At 36.1% G+C, this 20,344-nt stretch overlaps 2 protein-coding genes across 3 annotated transcripts in view; one reads left to right on the top strand and one right to left on the bottom strand.

Annotated features, from left to right (window-relative positions):
* Positions 1-9,487, top strand: part of LOC112560574 (gem-associated protein 5-like) — a 74,024-nt gene extending 64,537 nt beyond the window's left edge. For both annotated transcript variants that reach the window (XM_025232501.1, XM_025232500.1), the window contains exons 25-27: positions 415-577; positions 1,068-2,548; positions 4,148-9,487. In XM_025232501.1, the coding sequence (XP_025088286.1) occupies positions 415-577; positions 1,068-2,548; positions 4,148-4,345 (1,842 nt within the window). In that variant the 3' untranslated portion in view covers positions 4,346-9,487. The remainder of the gene's footprint in view (positions 1-414; positions 578-1,067; positions 2,549-4,147) is intronic.
* A 353-nt stretch (positions 9,488-9,840) lies between these two features.
* On the bottom strand, positions 9,841-19,830 carry LOC112560577 (myotubularin-related protein 2-like). The gene is given in 18 exon segments (XM_025232504.1): positions 9,841-10,985; positions 10,987-10,998; positions 12,370-12,549; positions 12,797-12,910; positions 13,435-13,527; positions 14,082-14,189; positions 14,554-14,652; positions 14,819-14,912; positions 15,334-15,425; positions 15,667-15,855; positions 16,055-16,129; positions 16,349-16,423; positions 16,816-16,902; positions 17,110-17,211; positions 17,627-17,737; positions 18,495-18,589; positions 19,143-19,209; positions 19,479-19,830. Coding segments are annotated over 18 exon segments (2,130 nt in total). The 5' UTR covers positions 19,698-19,830; the 3' UTR covers positions 9,841-10,667.
* Between the last annotated feature and the right edge of the window lie 514 nt (positions 19,831-20,344).

Here is a 20,344-nt window from a genome sequence, read left to right as displayed (position 1 = left end):
TTTTCCTGTTGAAGTATCTATGGTATTTTGTACAACGATAATTCCCAGCGCGAAAATATCGATCTGATACTTCACTCAAAAAAAACCGCGAAGTAGTGAATCCGCGATAGATGAACCGCGAATTAGCGAGGGAACACTGTATAGGAGAACAGCTTACTCATGTGGGGAAATATTTTTGTGAAAATAGTGCCTGAGATGACTGTTTTACTGCTCATATTTTGAAGAAAAACAACTTGTGATTTGTAAAAAAAAAATTCATACAAAGCCTTGAAAGGAAGCTAAGGTGGATAGTAATGCCTTGGATCTGAATTTAGCAAGGTTAAACAAAAGTAATTTCTCTTGGTTGTTAAAGTTAAAAAAACATTATTTGTAGATGTGGGTAAGTTGTAGCTGTATTTTTTAATACTTAAACAGGTACTGCTGCAAGTGTGCAGTGACGTGATGCTGTGGCTGTTAGCACTTCTCACCAACCAAACATCACTGGCTATCTCTCATCTTCTTGGAGCATTGTCCACCCTCCATGACGGAGGTCACCATAGGCTTCTCACAGCAGTTTGTCGCCTCTTACTGCCACAAGGTTGGTTATGAAGTCAATATTCTCGTTGTTAGTTAGAACTTAGAAATTTCACACAGAAACTGCCTCATTTATGTAAGGGGTAGATAGGTTATGCTGTCATGTGCCTAATGGCAGCCCTAGAGTAGTGTTTTGCAGATTACTGTGCATGCACATAGAAATACAGTTCCATGACATACTCATTGTGGTCAGAAAGTAGTCAAAAACTGTGATGTCATTTTAGGACATGACTACTCCTAAATAACCCATGCTGTTTGATTGGCTGCAGTCTGGATAATGCTGGCCTTTCTGTGCACCAACAAACTGTAAAGCCTTGTGAACAGTACAGGGTTAATCACTCAGATCTGGTATTGGTAATGATTATTTGTAAAAAAAAAAACTAAATCAAATCATCTGAAGAAAATTGGTCTCAGGTTGGCCTTTGTTATAGCTGTTATTTAGTTCATTTCAAGTGCCTAGAGATGTGTTGTTTATTCACTATTGCTATACACAGGTCCTAAATACATGTTGAAACTACAGCACGAAGTCACAGCACTGAGAGTTCTGATCAGCATGGAGGCCCACACTGAGGTAGAGGGTGGTGGCAGACACCTTAGCCTTCGTCGCTACTTGTCGGAACTGAAGGAAGAACCCAGTGTTTCTACTGGAAATGTGCGATGCCGACAGCTAGACTGTGTTCGAGCATATTATTATATTGCCATTTTGCACCACTTACAGGACATATATGCCAAAAAGATTGATGATGCACATCATATAGATTTGGCCAAGGTCAGTGATGCAGCTGCTAGGAGAGTCACTTCAGATTCTTTAGACAGTGAAAATAGAAAAGAGATCTCAGTAAATTCTGGACATTTACACATAAAAGAAAGCAGTGCTGGTGAGATGCCTAAAGATAATAGTGTTTCATCAGGTGACAATGTTAATGGTGACAGAGTTGTTAATGATGGTGGAGGAGATGTTGAAGCTCAAATGTGTTGCAGTAAAATAATAGTTGGTGCACATAAAAATGGCATCAGTGAAAAGCATGCAGCTCAGAAAAGTGGCAACGGGGCTGATATTCAGGAGGTGTTTGTAAAAGAGGAGACCTCAAGTGGTGATGGAAGAGGTCATAATCCTGTAGCCAAAGAACAGCCTGTGGTGGGTGATGCAGACAGGCAAAGAAAATCACCCACTTTGATCAGTTTTGAAAACATTGGCAGTGGTTGGTGTTTGACTTTGGCAAAGTTACTTCAGCTTTCTAAAGGTCTGCTTTGGGATATTCAGGCCAAGCGTCTTGCTCTGACTGAAACTCTTGGTTATATTCATAGGGCAATCTCTCAACATCTGCTGACAGATCAGTCTCAAGAAGCTGCTCGGACACTATCACGCAGTTCTCATGCCGGTAACAGCCACAACCATGTCCACACTGTAGTGTTGCACAGCCACCAAGCTCACTCTTCGCCCAACACTGAAACTGTAGCTGCTCACCTGCCTGATGACCCATTCTTGAACATTAATGACAATGGTGGTGTCTCATCGGGTAAAGATGTTTGTGCTTCTGCCTCAGTTACCCAAGCATCTTCCTGCAACTCTTCATCTCGTAGTCCCTTAAAACCAAACACCACTGACATATCATTGTCAAAAGTTAGTGACACTCAGCCCCCTGTGCCAAACCTCATTAAGTTTTCAGAGTCAGACTTTAACATTGATCTTGCAACACTGGGTCAGCAGTTGGATGGATCACGACGAGTATTATGGGAGGATGATCCGGTAACTGTCTGTGTACATGGCCATGAGGGCCTTCGAAAAGTTGGCGATGGAAGCAGCCAAAAACCAACCTGCTTACTGAGCCCAGCTAAATACATCAATGTCCCTGATGAGTGGTATTCTCTGCCAGTTGATGAGAAGTATTCTGCGTCATATGTTACTTTGGCTGTTTTGAAGGATGAGCAGGATTTTGTCATGGGAGAGCTGAAGCGTATGTCTGACAGTCAGGTGCGTTTACCTCCCTTTCTTTCTATTTGTATTTTTGTGGGGGTTTTTTTGTTTTTTTAATACATCTAGTTAATTCCATGGGTAGGGAACATCTGGCCTGTGAAATCATGTATCCAGCCCACCGAGTCAATCGCAGATTTTAGTAAATCTATTATATTTTTCATAGTAACATAAATATATATCAAATGAATCATATTAATAGTGTAAATTTTGAGGGACAAGCATGCATGCATGAGACCTTCACTCCAAACCAAGGGTAGATCACTTCCAGTTTGATGGCGGCTATTAATACATGTATACAATACAATAGAATACAACTTTATTGATCTCCAGGGGCAATTCATTCTGTAGCTTTAACTTCTGAGGATAATATAAATGAACTACAGTGGAACCTCGGTTAACGAACTTAATCCGTTCTGGAAAGTTGTTCGTTATCCGAAATGTTCGTTATCCGAAACAATTTTTTCCATAAGAAATAAAGGAAATATATTTAATTGGTTCCCAGCTCCTGTTGACTCGCTAATATTTGAAAGTTACAGGCTATATAGGTATTTGTTTTAATGAGAACAGTTATAATGCAATATCAATGGAGTTAAATAAACATAAAAACATTAACGAAAGCATTTAAACATCAGAAAACTTGCCGTTTGGACGGCGTGGTTGGAAACAGGTGTGGGGAGGAAGGGTGGAATTACTGCTTGAATTCCCCCTCCATGAGCACACGTGACATTATAAAATCGGTGGTGACTTCCCTTTTCTGTAGCTTTGAGGTTAAAGGACAAAACCTGTCCAGTGTCTGTTCCTTCTGTCTTTTTGTAAAACTCTTCGGTAATGCGACATCACATATCCGACAGACGCATGCCACCTTCATACTTTGAAATCATTTCCTTTTTCAATTCATTTGTTGGCCGCTTCCTTGTCATTACCTCACTACTATTAATTGCTCTTAATCTTCTTTGAGCCATGATTGAGGATTATCTTACTAAAATAAAGCACAAAAATCACTAAATAAGAAGGATGCGCATAGATAAGGAACAACTGATCGTAACTGTGTCTCGAGCGCGAATGATGACATGCTGGTCGGTCACGTGTGGTTCACGTGGCTGTTCGTTATCCGAAATTTTGTTCGCTATCCGAGACAAACTTTTAACGAAATTTTTGTTCGTTATCCGAAATATTTGCTATCCGAGGCGTTTGCTAACCGAGGTTCCACTGTACTTTGGATTTTACCTAGTTTTTTGTCCTCTCTAGTATCAAATGAAATGTATAGCTATAAAATGCAATTGAATTGTATAACTACAGAATGCATTATATATGAATAGAATTAACTGTATAACTATAGAATGAATTCTACAAGTATAAAATGCATTGTATAGTTATAGAGAGAACATTAGAGAAAATTCCCCTCTTGGAGCCCCATACCCCTGAACTAGTACATGTACATGAAAATGAAAGTGAAGAGCATTGTTGTTTTCATGTTTTCAGTTCTGTTTTTCCAATTGAATGCACTTTTTTAAACCATAGCTATCAAGAATATTTTCTGCTTCTTTGTTTTTTATGCTTGCGTATTTGTTAAAACCCATAAATAATTTTTTTTAGGTTCTGTTTCCAAGCCCATTTATGAGCATGGAATTCTTGTTGGATGTGTGTGTGGCCAGTTCTACCATGACGACTGTAGACAAGGAGGAATATCTGAAAAGTCTTCATTCATGGGCATTACATTTTGCAGTAACTTCACAGCAAAGAGGTCATGTTGAACAACTGTTTGTGGAGGCTGAGAAATCAATTGGACTTTGAAATGAAAAATATTGATCCAGATATCTGACTTTTTTTTTTAGAATGTATTTTCTGAATTCCCTTTTACGACTTACTATAGAAGAAGAAAACTTTTTTAAAATTTTTAGGCATGAGGTTGTACTAGATGGGCAAGTTTTAAGATTTACGGTTTCTTCCAGTTCTCATGCCTAGAAATCTCAAAGTTGTTGACCGTTTCATGGCACAGTATCATTCAATCATACTAATTCATTATTTCTGGTGGTCATTCAATTCTGAATTGAATTGTGTGTGCTTGGAAGTCATTTACTGAAAATGTTCTTTGTGTGCCTTCTGTGTTCTGTTGCATCATCATCATCATCATCATTTATGTTGCTCTTCTCAGGCCTCCATTCAGAATATATACTAAAGACTTGTTCTTTTCTTTAAATGGGTCGCCTGTATGCATATGTATGTGTCTGCATATCCGCTGATTTAGTTAAATTGTTAAATCTTAGAAAACACATTTTTGTTTAGATATGCACCTTAAATCATTTAAAACTTTGTAAAGAGAGCGCAGATGATTAAATCTAATCAACCTACTTAGCATTTTTAAGTTTTCTTTGCAAAAAGCAGCATTTTTCTAAAATGTAATTTCAGAATTCATATATTTGAATTACCAGAAGGCATTAATATGAAATTTAACTATGAACTGCATTGCCAGTTATTTAAAATAAACAACTAGGTTTTTTTTTAAGATATGCAGAAATGGATGGTATATCAATAATGAAAGCTTGACATTTTATGGTGCTTCCTCGAAATTGAAGTCTCTCTTCTTGCCTTAGAGCTGAGTTGTAATATACAGATATGAAAGTCTTTGAGTCATGAATTGAAAAATTTGTAAGAATTTATTTTCAAATTATGTGTTTTTGGCTTTAAGAGTTTGCTTAGTAAAGCAAGGCATTTGGCACATCATACTCATTCTTTTGCAATATAATTAGCTTATGCAGACAGCCATGCTTTTTCCCATTTCAATGTTTACAGGTGTGTTCAAACACCGTCTGTAAAGCTACAATAAACACAAGAATAAATCACACAAAGTTGAGTTGTCAGCAGAATTCATGCAGTATTTTTTTTATTATTGTTATTAGAAAATATTCAAATCTGCAGCATTAAAAAAAAATAAATTGCTGCATTGTGTGCATGCACACACATACATGTACACTGGGGTTTTATCTTTGACCTATCATTGATTGTAGAAACATTCTCAGCTCAAGACATTACATGCAGATTATAACTAGATGCTGCATGGATCACTCCAAATTATTGGTTTGAAATAAAGTATATGAATGCATTCACAGAATGTTTGAGTTACATGATAAAGTACTATAGAGGCTTCCATTTGACTTTAAGAAATAAAGGTTTATTTAACCGTGAAGTTTAGATTACAGTATTAATTATTTTGTTTCACAATGGATCTGTAATCATTCTTTTTGCACACATCTGTCCACTGCACCTTGCAGCAGAACATTAATCACACACCAGAATATCAGTTGCTATTCTTTTCCTCTACCCTCTCCATCTTATATACATTTTTTTACATTCTTCTGTTACATGCTAGGTAAACGGGTTTTATCACTGTTTTATCTTTTATGAATTCTGCTTTTAACAGTAGGTGTAAAACAACACTATTGTATATGATGCCTTAGGTCAAACTGTACAGTGGCCACAGGGTTCTAAAGCTGTTTATTGGAAGTACATGGCCATATTGCCTCATCTAAGTGCTCTGATTTTCTGCTTAGAAAGTTGTGTTGTCACTGAACAAAAGCAATCCTTGAAAAAAAAACTGATACAGTGGAGGCAGCAGATTTAAATATTGTTACATGGCTGAAATGCTTGTTTGTTGGTTTAATATGTTTCCACAGAAAGATTCTGTAAATAAATGATATTCTGTTACACGCAAGTCAAAAGCCACTGATGTTATCTTGCAAGCGTTATTTGGTTACTGACGATCTCATCACCCTTACGTTGCATGCATTCTAATTACATGTACAACAAATCTATCAACTGTTTAATTATTGTCCAGAAGTTTTATATTCTTTGAAATTTGATCTTAATCAGCATTTGTTTTTGCAAACATGAGAGATTCATCCCACACATTGTTTTTGTGGTTTTGGCAGGAACTTTTTTAAAGAGTAGTTTGAGCAGATATACAGAGACACTACTGAGTTATGCTCATGATATTCAAGCATCAAGGCATTCCAGACCGAAATAGATTAAAAGCATTAAAATATTAGTAATAGCAAAGGAGCAGTAACTGAAACTTTCTCCAATTCATCCCAGAAGCAAGTGCCAAAGAAATATAAACTTAGTAATGAGTATGAACAGTCATTGTCAGATTTGTGAACTGCAGTGAACTGCTGAATTGCAAGAGAATTCATATTACTGGTTCAGAATTTTCATTTCACCAGAAAGCCTTGGACAAGAATGTCATACCTAAACAGCAAATATCGTGAGAGCTTGGAAAGTCATCTCATTAAAGGAAGTTTGAAGACTGCAGCTTCACAGATTGCCAGGTTACTCCTTGACTGGTCCAACATCTCTGAACTCTGAGTTATCTGTTTAAATCTACTGCTACATGAGCACAAACAAAATGATGGATGGCCAGTTTATACAAAGCTACTTATTTGTTGAGCACTAAGGGTTTTTTTTTTTTAAATCATCAGACAGAGAAAATGCAGTTTGGGGGATTTGCCCTTATTAGCGGGTAATATTGCATGAAAATGCACAGATAATCAAAGTTTTCCAAGTGTTATCATCAGAACCATTTGTGTTTCTGTACGCAGCATATGCCTTTTCATGTTTTTCCTCCCAACAAAGTATTGCTAATGCCTGTCTCATGGAATGTTTCATATTTTGAACTCATGAACATGCCTATTCAGGCATTTACATTTCATGTTGGTCTTCTTGTGTGTTGTTTTTGTTTGTTTGTTTTTTGTTTTGTTTGTTTGTTTGGTGTTTTTTTTGGGGGGGGTGTAACAGGGAAAAGACTTCATGTGTTGGATATTGAAATAATGTCTCATGGAATGATTCACATTTTGAACTCATGAACATGCCTACTCAGGCATTCACATTTCATGTTGGTCTTGTAGTGTTTTTTTGTTTGTTTGTTGTTGTTTTTGGTTTTTTTTTGAAAGGAGAAAGACCATGTTCTGGCTACTAAAATGATAAGTTGGCTATGATAGAAGACCGATTGTATTCCTATAGACATGATTTGTCTTCTTTGAACAAGAATTTATAATTGCTCTTTGGTGAGCATATTAATACTTACAAGACTGAGATATAACCCCTCGTGGTACTGACCTAAATTGATATCTTCGTTATATACCATTTGGAGCTGTCACTTTATACCCAAATGACTACTTTCATTGTTGTCAACAATTAAAATTTGCCTAGAGATCGGGTTAAAAAAGTAAAGGTCATCCCCTAAGCTTTTCACGTTGTTGAGAAAAGGGGGGTGAGGTGTTAGAGACCCCCACTTTCCTCAGGGCTAGCTTTATGTGAGGGCAGTACCCATCTCCTTTCCCTTCCCCGACACTCCATGGAGTCAGGTACCCATTCCCGTCTGCTGGATCAACTGGGGGAAGTTTGCTGTGGTTATTGGCCATTGAACCAGCCCTCTCTCAGTTTGGACGCCAGCTCTCTGACCACTTGGGTATCTCTTCCCCTAGATCAGGTTAGCAGTAGGTTAGTGGGTTAGCATGCTTGTTTCAAGTGATGCCAAATATTTTTCATTATAATTTGTCTCTATTTCCTGCTCTATACTTTGATAAATGTGGGGTGGGGGTGGAAACAAAAAAAAATTTCATTGGGAAGAAATAAAGCTGTCAACATGCTGTTAGCACAAAGAACTTGTTTGAGGTGCTAGAAATTCGGTTCTCTAGTGGTATCATTTTAAAAAAAATGTATTTAACAGCAGGACAGTCCTTAAATAGTGTTTGATCTTAACCAGACAAATATCATTGAATGTTTGACCAAGCTGGCAAAGCACAATGTGAAAGTCACAGGAATCATGTAATTTTGGGGCAAAAGCTCAATATATATGTTTTTTCCAGTATATTTGCAAGTGCAATGGGCTTTGGGGCACTTCAAAGGATCTGCACTTTACTTTAAGAGGGGTCTCTAGTGTGATGTGATTAAATGGACTGGATACTATATATCCATATTCAGAAAAAGATATGCAAAAGAAATCTTACGCCTGCAACATCCTAATAGCCCTGAGAAGTGTCTCAATTATCACACACATGGTAAAGAATGGCATAGTGCTTTTTTTCTCCAGATCTGCATGATAGAAAATACCATAATAATATGCAAGCATAGAAAGAGGGGACAACTGAAATATTGTGGCTTATCTTGATGTTATTATGTTCATTGTTATAAAGTGCCTACAGGTTAAATTTTCTCATACATAACACAGATAACCTTGGTAATCATTGCAGTTATTGTGCTTAGAAAGTTGCTGATTTGAGGCTTACTGTGGTTAGCGACAAAAATTTCTTCTGCCTATACAGCAGTGATGGAAAATATATGGTAGGCAAAAGAAGAAGTCATGGCCTTTTGTATGCTATGTTCTTTAAATAATGAACCACTTAGTCTGATGCCCTTGTAGCCATTAGGCTATGGGGACCTATGTTTTTACATTCACCATCTCTTGTATACTTAATAGAGATAATACCTCATTTAAGAGAGAAAAAAAATAGGTTATTCTAACCTCTTCTTTGAAATTGTTAGTGAGTGCTTTTTGAAACTAATAAGTTACTAAATTGGTTTGAACAAATATTAGCTTGACCTTTCCCAACCATTACAAACTCGTCTCATTCATAGCACCATATGATGATGTTTGTAAGGTATTATTGTAGGGCAGCTGCTGAGGTCCAAAGTTTATGCACATTTTATCATGTCAGTGGGGCCTCCAGAATTAGTTCTACTTTCCAGACTTAACGAACAAAATAATTTTGAAGAAAATTGCCTGTATCCATTTCAGACAAAACTTTTGATAAAGTTTACCTTCCATGCATGAAAATTGTGTGCCGTTGATCGTGGGTGTAATCAATATATTTATATATTTTGTTGTTGTACAGTCGTGTCTTTGCGTAATTGCTGTTGAATAAAGAGTTGTAATTGCAATTTTTTGCGTGCTCTTCAAAACTTTCCATAGCACCATTATAGACTAGTTTATTTTTACTTTTAGATAATTTCTTTTGATGGGCTGCAAGTCAAAACTGTGTGCATAAAAAAATTTCTGGAAAATGGCAAGAACTATTTGCCGAGGTTCATAACAAAATGCTTATTCCTCTGTGTCCAAACTTAGTTACTGAGTTTACTTCCTGACTTCTTTTGGTGCTACATTTCCCCCCTATACATACTAGACTATAGACATTTTCTATTATCTATTGCAAAATGAAATTGCAGGGATAAGACAAATTGTTGCAAGTGATGACATGTTAGAAGTGCTCCCTTTAGATCACTCATATGCATACTTTTAAACAAAATTGCAAATTTATTTTTATGAACTATGGAAGTAACTGATGAAATGCAGAATATGTATTGATTCTATTGCACTTTACAATGAATCACTATGATTTATACAACTTGAATTTTTATGAAAATGTGATTTTAATTTGCTCAAAATTTAAGTACAATCATGTGAGACAAAACAAATGGAACATATTAACAAAGCAAATGTTAATTTATTTACACAAATACTGTATCACAGCATGCAAACATAGCTGTGGTGACCCAAATTAATTTTAAATAACACAAAAATTTCTTAAGTTTATTCCTCAAATTTTATGAATAAAATTTGACTTTTGGGACTTAACATCTCCACAAATCTGTTAAATAAAAAGTACCACGATAATATACATGCTTTTAACAGTTTCACTCTACTCAACCTACTTTACAAATTTTAAAATGACCCTCACAGTGCTGCCAATCCCACTGATCCACAAAAGTATTTATCTTGGCAGTTGACAGATGTTTATGGTTTCATGAATCCAGCACAAATTCATCCTAGTTCTTAGTAATAGCTCATCTGTCCCCAAAACACAATGAATGCAGTATGTATTTGTTTATATGTAAATTTAAGTAATTATAATGCAGAAGAAGAGGAAGGCATGTGAGAAACACGAAAAATATAAAATAATCAGAAATGGGTGACATTATTATGAGTAACCAAAATATCGAGACAAAGCTATTAGCACATGTGTCCCACACAAATGTAAACATTATGCAAAATGTAGCACTATGACAGCTCTTTGGAACTCCCTTTCCCCACGAACACAGAACTTCAAACTTGGAACATTTCCTATACTTCATTCACATGTGACCAAAAATGACAAATATTCCAGTCTTTACATCCAGGTAATATACTGTTTTTTTTTTCCACCTTTTCAAAATTGATGGATGGGTTACGGACAAAGGAGCAAAATTCATTTGTGGTCCAAATGCTACTCCAAATAATCCAGAGAAAAGTAAAGCTTTTCATATGTTCACTGGAGACGGACATGCGTGGAGGGGAAGGTTGTAGTTTGGCGCGAGCCTGCTTGGAGGCTAGTTCTCTCTGTAGCTCTTCCACTCGCTTTTGTAGCTGTGCTTTCAGCACCAACAGCTCCTTGATTCCGTAAATGGATAGGTTCCTAAAACGGGACAACAAAGAACTGAAACTCTAGATAAAAATGTACATTTGCAAAATATCAAGGCACATGGTCCAGCCTTGGATATGATCAGGAAATATGCAGTGTGAGGGGCATGTAGTGACGATGACATCTTGTCAACCAGCTCTCACAACCCCTTCTTCATATTGTACTAGATGAGACAAGTATGTAGAGTTTGCCTACTAGCTACTCAATATATATGGTGTATGCTTCTGATTGGTCAAAGTTTAACAATGAATAGTCACAAAGCAGATGTTCCTGTGTGAAGCAGTAGCATTGTTACCACTACTTTAGAAATGAATATGAGGGTAAGTGGAGGGTCTTTGACCAATGGAAAACTAGCGAAGGCCTGGTGCTCTCTGAAGTGTCTCTTGCTCATGTGGATCACTTCCTCCTTTGGCTCTTCACTCAAGGGTTATAGGGCTTTGCTCTCCGATACCTTTTCTGTCAGACCGGAAGACATTCAGCCGCTGCTCTTCCTTCTCTGGTCCCAGTATTTGGAATGACCTGCCCCTGTCTCTCCACACAGCAGTTGGTACATGACTACTGATCTGGACTTAAAAGTCTCTTTCAGAAACACCTACTATAATTCTATAATATATAATTATATATTTATATTATATACTACAATCCTGTTGTCCTTTCTCCCCCGCACTCCCACATCTGCCCTGCACCATGTTCTAGTGTTGTGTTAACTAATGGTTGTTTGCGCTCGATTGTGATGTCTATATCACCAGCCTCTTTCCTAATATCTCGTGAAGCGCACTGAGCTTGCCATCATGTGGGTAAATGCGATATATAAATCCTCAGCATACCTGTTGGAGCTATTGACATCTGAGGTGTTCTCTTTAATCTCTTAATGCTGACATCTCTGTACCAAGAATTAGACAAGAGAAATTCAGCATTTTCTCTTATTCCAACTTCAATGTTTGGAGTTCTCTGCCCTTTCTCTTTGACTCCATTGAAAGTTTTCAAGTACAGACTCAAAAGTCTACCTCTTTTAGAAATACATTGTGCAACTAGCAAACTCTTCTCACTCCTTGAGCTTCATTTTATGTTCTATTGTTGGTTCATTTGTAATCCTACGAGCACAGTGCATAGAAAGAGCACAGCACACCTCCTGGGAGCTTGTGTCCATGTGGAGAAATGTGCTTTGTAAATTCTAGGATGATGATATCTACTTTTCCGTGGGTTTAAAGGGGTAAAGAAAAAAAATTCATGACTTTTTTTGTAACTTGAATGCTGTACAGTTGAAAATAATTTTTAATCCAAGCTCAAAGACAGGAAAGTTGGTATGTTGCAACAGAGATGAGAAGTTAATGTTTTTGTAAAATCAAGCACTGTCTACAATACCTGTGGCCGCATTCGTGGATTCCATCGACAGTAGTAACCAGTCCACAGGTGAATGCGCCTCAGACTAGTTACTGGGAGCAACACATGTGCATGGACATAAGCTGCATATAGTGGGTTGGTAAACTCCTCCATTTGGCAGTTGATGAATGACCACAATGATACTGTCCTTTCACTGACTTTCTGTCCATGTACAATCAAAAACGCATGAATCAATTTATCTTTGCTTAAGAATGACCTTTTATAATGTATGGTGTAATAAGTATAGGGTAAACAAATCTGCCTCAATAGAAATGTAGGCATATACTACTTGTAAACGTTGCCTTTCCCAGTAACGTATCATACATATGCAAAAAAAAAAAAAAACCACCAGAAAATAAAAAATATTCTCTCACACACACACACACATATATATGCATATCAATGTTACCTCTTTGACTCGCTGCATTTCACAGTTGTAGAGAAAAGTACCAAATAGACAGCTATACAGGTGATCCAAGATAGTAATCAGAAAGTGTTCATTGAACTCGAAGGCATTTGGAAACTATAAAAAAAAAGCAGTAAACTCTTCTGTAGAAAAGATGATGTTTTAATATTAATGCAAGTTAGCATAGATGTGTTTCACAGCCTGAGTATAAAATGGCCTTTGATTTTTAGTGTTAGTCCTGAAGCATACCTCAAACTAGGACACTCTTCAATATTACCACCTTTAGGTCTAAACTTAAAACACATCTTTTCAGAGCAGCAACTTCACTCCAACCCTGTCCTGACCTTGAGCGTGCATAAAGTGTGTCTGTATTTACTTGGCGTATGAGTAAGTGTGTCGTAAAAGTGAACGTCTGTTATGTGTGATTATCAGTGCATGGCTGTTGGTTGTTCTTTTTACTTCAGTATATCATTTCTGTAAAGCGCTCTGAGCATTTTATAGGAAAAGAGCTTTATAAATGTTCATTATTATTATTATCATCATCTGAGACATGGCAAATATGTGAAAATGTTATATGTTATGGTGAGTAAAATAAGTACAACATTTATTTTTCTTGCTCTTTCATAAGACTGGAGAATTACCTGTTTGGTCATCTGCCACACACAGTCAATAAACTGCAGGAAGACTGGGGAGCGGTTGTCATCAGAATGCTTGTCTTCACCATGTCCCACTCTCTAAATAAACATAACCATGCATCAAGATGACAGATTTTCTCAAATAAGCTGACAGAAAGATGGCTTAAAAATTCACAAACCTTCACAATCATGTTCCATAAAAACCCATCAAATATGTTGGCAGAGCATATATACACTATATATAGGATTCCCAAGAGACTTGGGCTGGTGCCAAGCAAAGACCTTGTGGGGACCTTTTACACAATTATACCTAAGTTCTCCCAAACTCTGCAGAACTTTCACAACCCATGAAAACCCTGAACTAATGAATATAAATAAGCATAAGCAACTCTTCTCTTATTATTTAACCCTTGGACTCTCTGTTACCCTGTTGGAGTAAGAGAACAATCAACAACACCAAACTACAGAACTCTAATCAATAAGCTATGGTATATGACATTTTACAGATAAAATTGATATGCTCCACTTATTTCAGAAAACCTATAATGTAAAATCATGGATCAACTAAATTTTTTTTAAATCTACCACAAAATAAAAAATATAAGAAGGGAATGGCAGAAACACATGCAAGAAATCATAAAATTGTTTCCTACTTGCTTGAACTTGTGTCCAAAGCTGATCCACTCCTTCTCCACCAGTACCTCAAAACCACGGATGGTGCGGTAGTAGGGATCCAGCATCAGCATGGCCAGTGATGTCAGCTGCCAATGATGTTTATCATCCACTAGATAAACTAAATCTGACATCTACCAATTATAACTCTACATGATAAAAAAAACTCATTTTTGGGCATGCATTTTATTTTTTAAAAAAAAAAAGGTTTAAAGTCTGGACATTAAGTTCTAGAAATACAGACACCTCATACATTTCTAAATGTGTTGATATAAAATTATAATTCTCTAATATAAAATTTAATTTTCTCTATGTACAATAACTGCAATTCCTGATTAAACAGAATTTCAATATTTTCTTTAAATGCTATAAAAGGTTAGTCTATAAGAACAAATTCCAGTGGTGTATAACAACCCAGTACATGCAGCTTTATGTCAAAATAAATGTACATACTTGCGCTGTCCTGTCCCAGCCATCACTACAGTGTACGAGAACAGATGTCTTGTTACTCTCTACTTTGTCAGCTACACGCACTGCACCTGCTAAGATCACCTGAAAGCAGTGACAGTTGTCAGTAAGCACAACTGAAAATACTGTTGATGAAAGAATATATTTCTTAAACATCTGATGGCCAAAAAATGTCTAAACTTTTAATGTTTTGAAACCCTCACTACTAGTTCCAAAACGATCAATGTATTAGACATATATAATCTTGTACCTTGATATGCTCAAGCCAGTGAGTGGCCTCAATTTTGGACAGCCAGTGAGTCTCATCAATGGCAGGGAAGCATTCCTCCTTCAGCTTACGGGAGCTGTTGACATCACAGACTACATCAGTAACAGAAGCATGTATGGGATCAAGTGCTCTCATCATATTTATGAGTATTTATACATACAAACTTTGGTCTAATCAAAGAATTTATCAATGCCTAATATAACACATTTTAATTTTTTCCTAAAGCTCCTACCCCATTCATTTTGGGGACTCTAAATTTGATACGAACCTGCTTATTAACAGCTTATTAATGGACACCTCTGTAAATTTTGTATCATTGCAATTGTAAAAGATAACAAATGCTTTTTACAGAATCTTGTAACCATTAATTAACTCAGTTTATATCAAGTACCTGTACGAGTAATCAGCCCATCTTTAGACAACTACAAGTGTTCTAAAAGCACTAAGCATTTAGAGTATTCTCTGCATAAACCTGATAGAGGAAATGTTTGATTTACCTCTCCCGCATGACATGAATGTTGTGAATGTCTAGGAAAATCAGTTCTGCATTTTGATATGAATCTTCGCTCTCAAATCCTCCCCCTCTTGCCTGCAACACAGAGGCATACATAGTGATCCAGTTCTGAAAAGGAAGGGGGTGGGAAATAGTCTGCCAGCACTTGGTATTTTGAAAACAGCTTTATATGAAATTTCGCTATCAAACCTGTCTCTAAGCCTGCATACTGAAGTGAAAATACAAGTGATATTGTTAACAGATTTTGATTGTTGTCATACATTTTTGATTTGCCTGTAATTACAAATTTCATATAGCAAATTAGGTCAGTTCTCACCCTGTTGGCAACAGCATTGACAAATGGTCTGGCATCCATAATGTACAACTTGTGTGACTGAGCATTGGCATCCATTATCATCTGGATGTACCGTTCATCTTCTTTGTTATGCTTGCCTGCCACACCTACCATAGGCTGCGAGGATCGGGTAATTGTTGCCTGTGACTCTGGGTGGATCCAAGACAGAACCTGAAATAAAATTACAAGAAAATCAAAATAAAAACCTGGATCCAAGAAAGCACCTAAAAAGGATAATCACACAAAGACTTAATGACACAAGCTCTTTCACAAGTATGTGCAAATGCATGCACACATGCAAGTATGCATCCTAATGCACATGCATGAATGTACATGCACACACAAAACTACTGCATGTCATGGAACTTACTGGAAATCTGCTTCTAGTTCTGAAGTCAGATATATGTCTAAGATCATCATCACTGGCTGCTGTAGGCACTGCAAGCTGGCAAAAAAAGCCCAGATGATTAGCAAAAGTGATAATCACAACTAGTAATTTTCCAGTAAGTACACAAATAACACCACTCATTACACAGACATACTTCAAATAAGGATTATGACAGAGTTATGTATGATGCTGCGACTGAAGAAAAAAAAAACTAAGGTAATTTCTCTTTCTTATAAGCTTTAAAATTGCATCATCAAGCAACTCAGTACAACTTACTATTGCTGGGTAAGAATCTGATATTTCATAGTTTTCATTGATACGTGTAATTCTCCAGCTTTCAGTTGGCAAACCCTGCAAAAGTAACAAGAACAGGTATACTTATATATATAGATACCTAATTATGTAAACAAGAAATGGTGCAAGCTTGTAAAATCTCAACTGCCATAAAAATGCTAAAAGTAAAACTGGGAACAAAAGATGAATTGTCTGTGACTTCAAATTGATCTAACCAATACTCAAATTTGTAGAGTGCAGCTGTTTCAATTGGTTAGACCATTGTAAAATCTATACAATTAAGTTTATAAAATAATATTTGTTGATAAAAGAACTTAAAGTAGTCTTAACAATATCAGCCAATTTTATTTCAAAAGTTTTATTCATACAGTTTAAAAGAGCAGTTCCCACCAAATTTTGGCTTCAGAATGTTCAATCTATTGCCTTTACCATGTCAACAAGCTGCTTACCTGACGTTTGTACTCCACAATAGGATCATAAATTCGCCAGCCATCTTCTACATCATATTTTCCTTGAAACTCAAATGCAAAAAATGGCTGAAAAAAATTAGAGTAACAAAAATTAGTATTTTGCATTTACTTACAACATTCTTAAATCTAATTCTAGAAACATGCTTTCAAGACTATAAGGGCTTTTGTTAAAAGAAAATTAAGCTCCACTGACTGTTGAAAAAAAAAGAAGCAATCTCAAATGAAACAGGGGAGTTTATGACATTTGTAACTTTAATTCATGTGTCAGCTAACCTTTTTGTAGGTAATTGGAAAAGCATACTGTTGAATTTTTTCAAAAATTTGCCGCCTTGAATGGTTCTCTTGCTTATGAGCAAATCGAAGATGGCGAAAGTCCTGAAAAACAAAAACAAACATTTCAAAAATGAAATAAGACTTTTAATAATACAATAGAGCTAAAGACTAACTCCCATAAGTTTTAATATTATCCAGGGCTTCTGCTAAGGCTAAATTCTTTGGGGTCCCAGGGACCCCTTCTTCAGATTTTTAAGGGGTCCCTGTTCTTCGCCCAACTTTGAATGGGACCCCATCGACGAAAATTGAAGGGGTCCTCCGAACTTTTAATGCGTACTGTACACAATTTTTGGTGTAAGCAGAAGCCCTGTTATCATAGCTGCAAGTTCAGACAATTTTGTAAGCCAAATCTGCTTTTACCCATGAAAGAGAATAATGATGTAAGAATAGATGCTGAAAAAAAGGTAAATGACATTGTTGTTAGGTGTAATCAAATAAAGCTCTGAAACAATCTTGCCTTGCAATGAATATCTATGCCATAAGAGTTCTCTCCTTTGCTGGTAGAGCCTCCTATTTTTTCCACACGACTACACACACCCAGAGGTACATCCAGAATCAATGGGTGCTCCTGGACAGAAAATTTAATATTGAAACATAATGACTAAATAATATTCAAAGCCTGAAATAGCTGCTATTCAATAGACATGACAATAGACATGACACAGTAACACTAAGCACTGCAAGAACTGCATTACTTCTATACTGAAACCCATAAATCATGCAGATAATGTAAAAAGAGTAATTAGATGTCTTACCCATGTCTAAACACATTAAGGTAATCACATATTGCAATGTGTTTTTTTCCAGTTTAAGATAAAAGCACTAAATATTATATTCTTTCAAAAGTTTTGACTGAAGAACCACAGATAATCCCTCTTTATGGAAATTTAGACTAGATGGCTGCAGAACAGCTGTTTTTTGTATGCACTTCATTTATAAGTAATATGCTTACCTTAAATCATGTTAAAACATTTTAAAACTTTGTTCACAGTTAAACTTTGGCAACTACAACTAAGTATAAAATAAAGGCCCCCAAAGTAAAATGTAAGTGATTAACTGTCTGGGAATGGCAGAACCCAGCTCTTTTTTTTCTGCTATCTTTAACACTCTCTGAAAGATCAAGTAGCATTTCCCTACATTTAACCCTTCACTGTTGGGTGGACAAAATCACTTGCATCTGCAAGCCTTGAATCTGCTTCAAAGTCTACAACCACAAAACTAAGCAATCTCCCTTTTTGCAATCAGAATATAAGAACCACAACACTAACATTTTTGTCAAAGATATATAACTTCAATAATGCTTTCTATTTTTAAAAGAAGCGTACTCGATCCTGACTTCGGAAGTAAAGTTTGTAGTTTGTAACAGTCAATGTCCCTCGAATAGGAACACCATAAGGGCACAGATATGTCACATCTGGATCTGGAACATATCACAGAAATATTTTTCACAGATATATGAATAGCTTACAATTTATCATACCAACAGTTTTATTCTGAAATCTAGAAAGAAAAAGTCTTATAAAAAGCAAACAAGTGACCCATGATGTTTAAAAGCATAAAATATCATCATGTTGTGATGAAAAATGACATGACATGACGATATTTTATGCTTTTAAACATCATGGGTCACTTAAACAGGTGTAATGTCAATATCAAAATGCCTGAATTTATAGTAGTTATTAGAGGTTTAGATGTAAATGGTATTTTCAACATTCAAATGTGATTGGATACACATGGTTTCTTTTTTTTTTTTCCCCTCGATAACAACTTTTTGCATTTTATTAACACAAGGGAAACAATTTAATAAACTACTGTTCCCTCAAAGTTTATTTTAATTTTGTTATAAAAAAAAATACTGAATCTCTTTGTGGTTTGTCTGCTTTGTGGTCAACATGTTTCCATACCACACACAAGGACTTTTTTAAAAAAATTAACAAAAGTTTACAAATGACATATGTTTGTGATAAACTGACCTATGCCTTTAACTGATTCTCCTTCCAAAAGGGGTATTTCATCTGCCAAGCCTTGTTTTGTATTTTCCTGCAAAATCTAAAATACTTTAAAAAATTAAGCAAGATCAAATTATGTTTCATTGCTTTTCTGCTACCTATGTGTTAGTACCTTTACAATAACTCTATTTCTACTTCAATCAGCACTTTTCTTTCTCACACACACACAAAATTATGTAATGAATGATGCCAAAAACTGAATAATCTTATCTACACAAACTTAGGTAACTAACAATTTTCATTGTATCAAACTTGCAGTAAACTGTAATCTTTAGCAAACATGAAAAATATATAAATTGCCTTCATCTCCATGTTCTCAACATTTTCTGATGACGTGGATGCCGAAGAGCAAAGTGATTTTGATGGTGATCCATTGCTTCCTTTTGAACTAACGCTTAGCGACTCAAGGAGTGACCCAACCCCCATCTCAGGGGCAGAAAGAGAATCGGTACTCCCCACTTTTTGTGCTGTAGACGAAGTACCGCTCTCTTGAACATTCTGGTGTTGTTTTCTATCCATACTGCGTTGTTCAAATTTCAAAGCCGTCTTCTCATAAAATTTTAGAGAAACAAGGAACGTATATCATCACTCTATTGTTGATACTGCTGGTTCGCCATCTTTCATGTCAAGGGAGATAATAAGCTGCTACATTATTATTTTTCGCGTTGTTTGCCCTTAGTTCGACGCAGTCCTGGAAAGATTTTTTTTATTAAAGTCTGTGGTTCTACAATTTCTGGCCTGAACAAGCCTACTTCCCTTTCGCGGACCTTCATTTCCGTCGATTCGAAAGGTCAACTAATATGGCTTTCTGAATCATTAACGTGACAATTAAAATATCGGTATCCTGGTGTCCTCCATATTTCCTTCCCTTCCCCTATATTCTGCTTAATGATGAATCACCATCAAATGTTGACTCCTTTTCTTATCAAATAAACTTGAAGAACTTGTCTTTATAAATAAAAAAGTTATTTAAACAAGTTCACTTTGCATTTTGGCTGCACTTTGTCCACCCCTATTTCAGGCCAATTATTCCATCATGACATCATCTTACACGTATATAAGCAGTTCGGCCAAGCGCTTGAAATCGAACGGCTGCAACGAGTAACTAAATAAAACATTAAAATATAACAGCAATAAGTAATAAAATGAAATGCAAACAAAAATTC

The sequence above is a fragment of the Pomacea canaliculata genome, linkage group LG3, assembly GCF_003073045.1.
Source record: "Pomacea canaliculata isolate SZHN2017 linkage group LG3, ASM307304v1, whole genome shotgun sequence".
NCBI classification, from domain to species: domain Eukaryota; kingdom Metazoa; phylum Mollusca; class Gastropoda; order Architaenioglossa; family Ampullariidae; genus Pomacea; species Pomacea canaliculata.
Note: the sequence above shows the minus strand (reverse complement) of the source record. Positions and strands in the feature narration are given on the sequence as shown.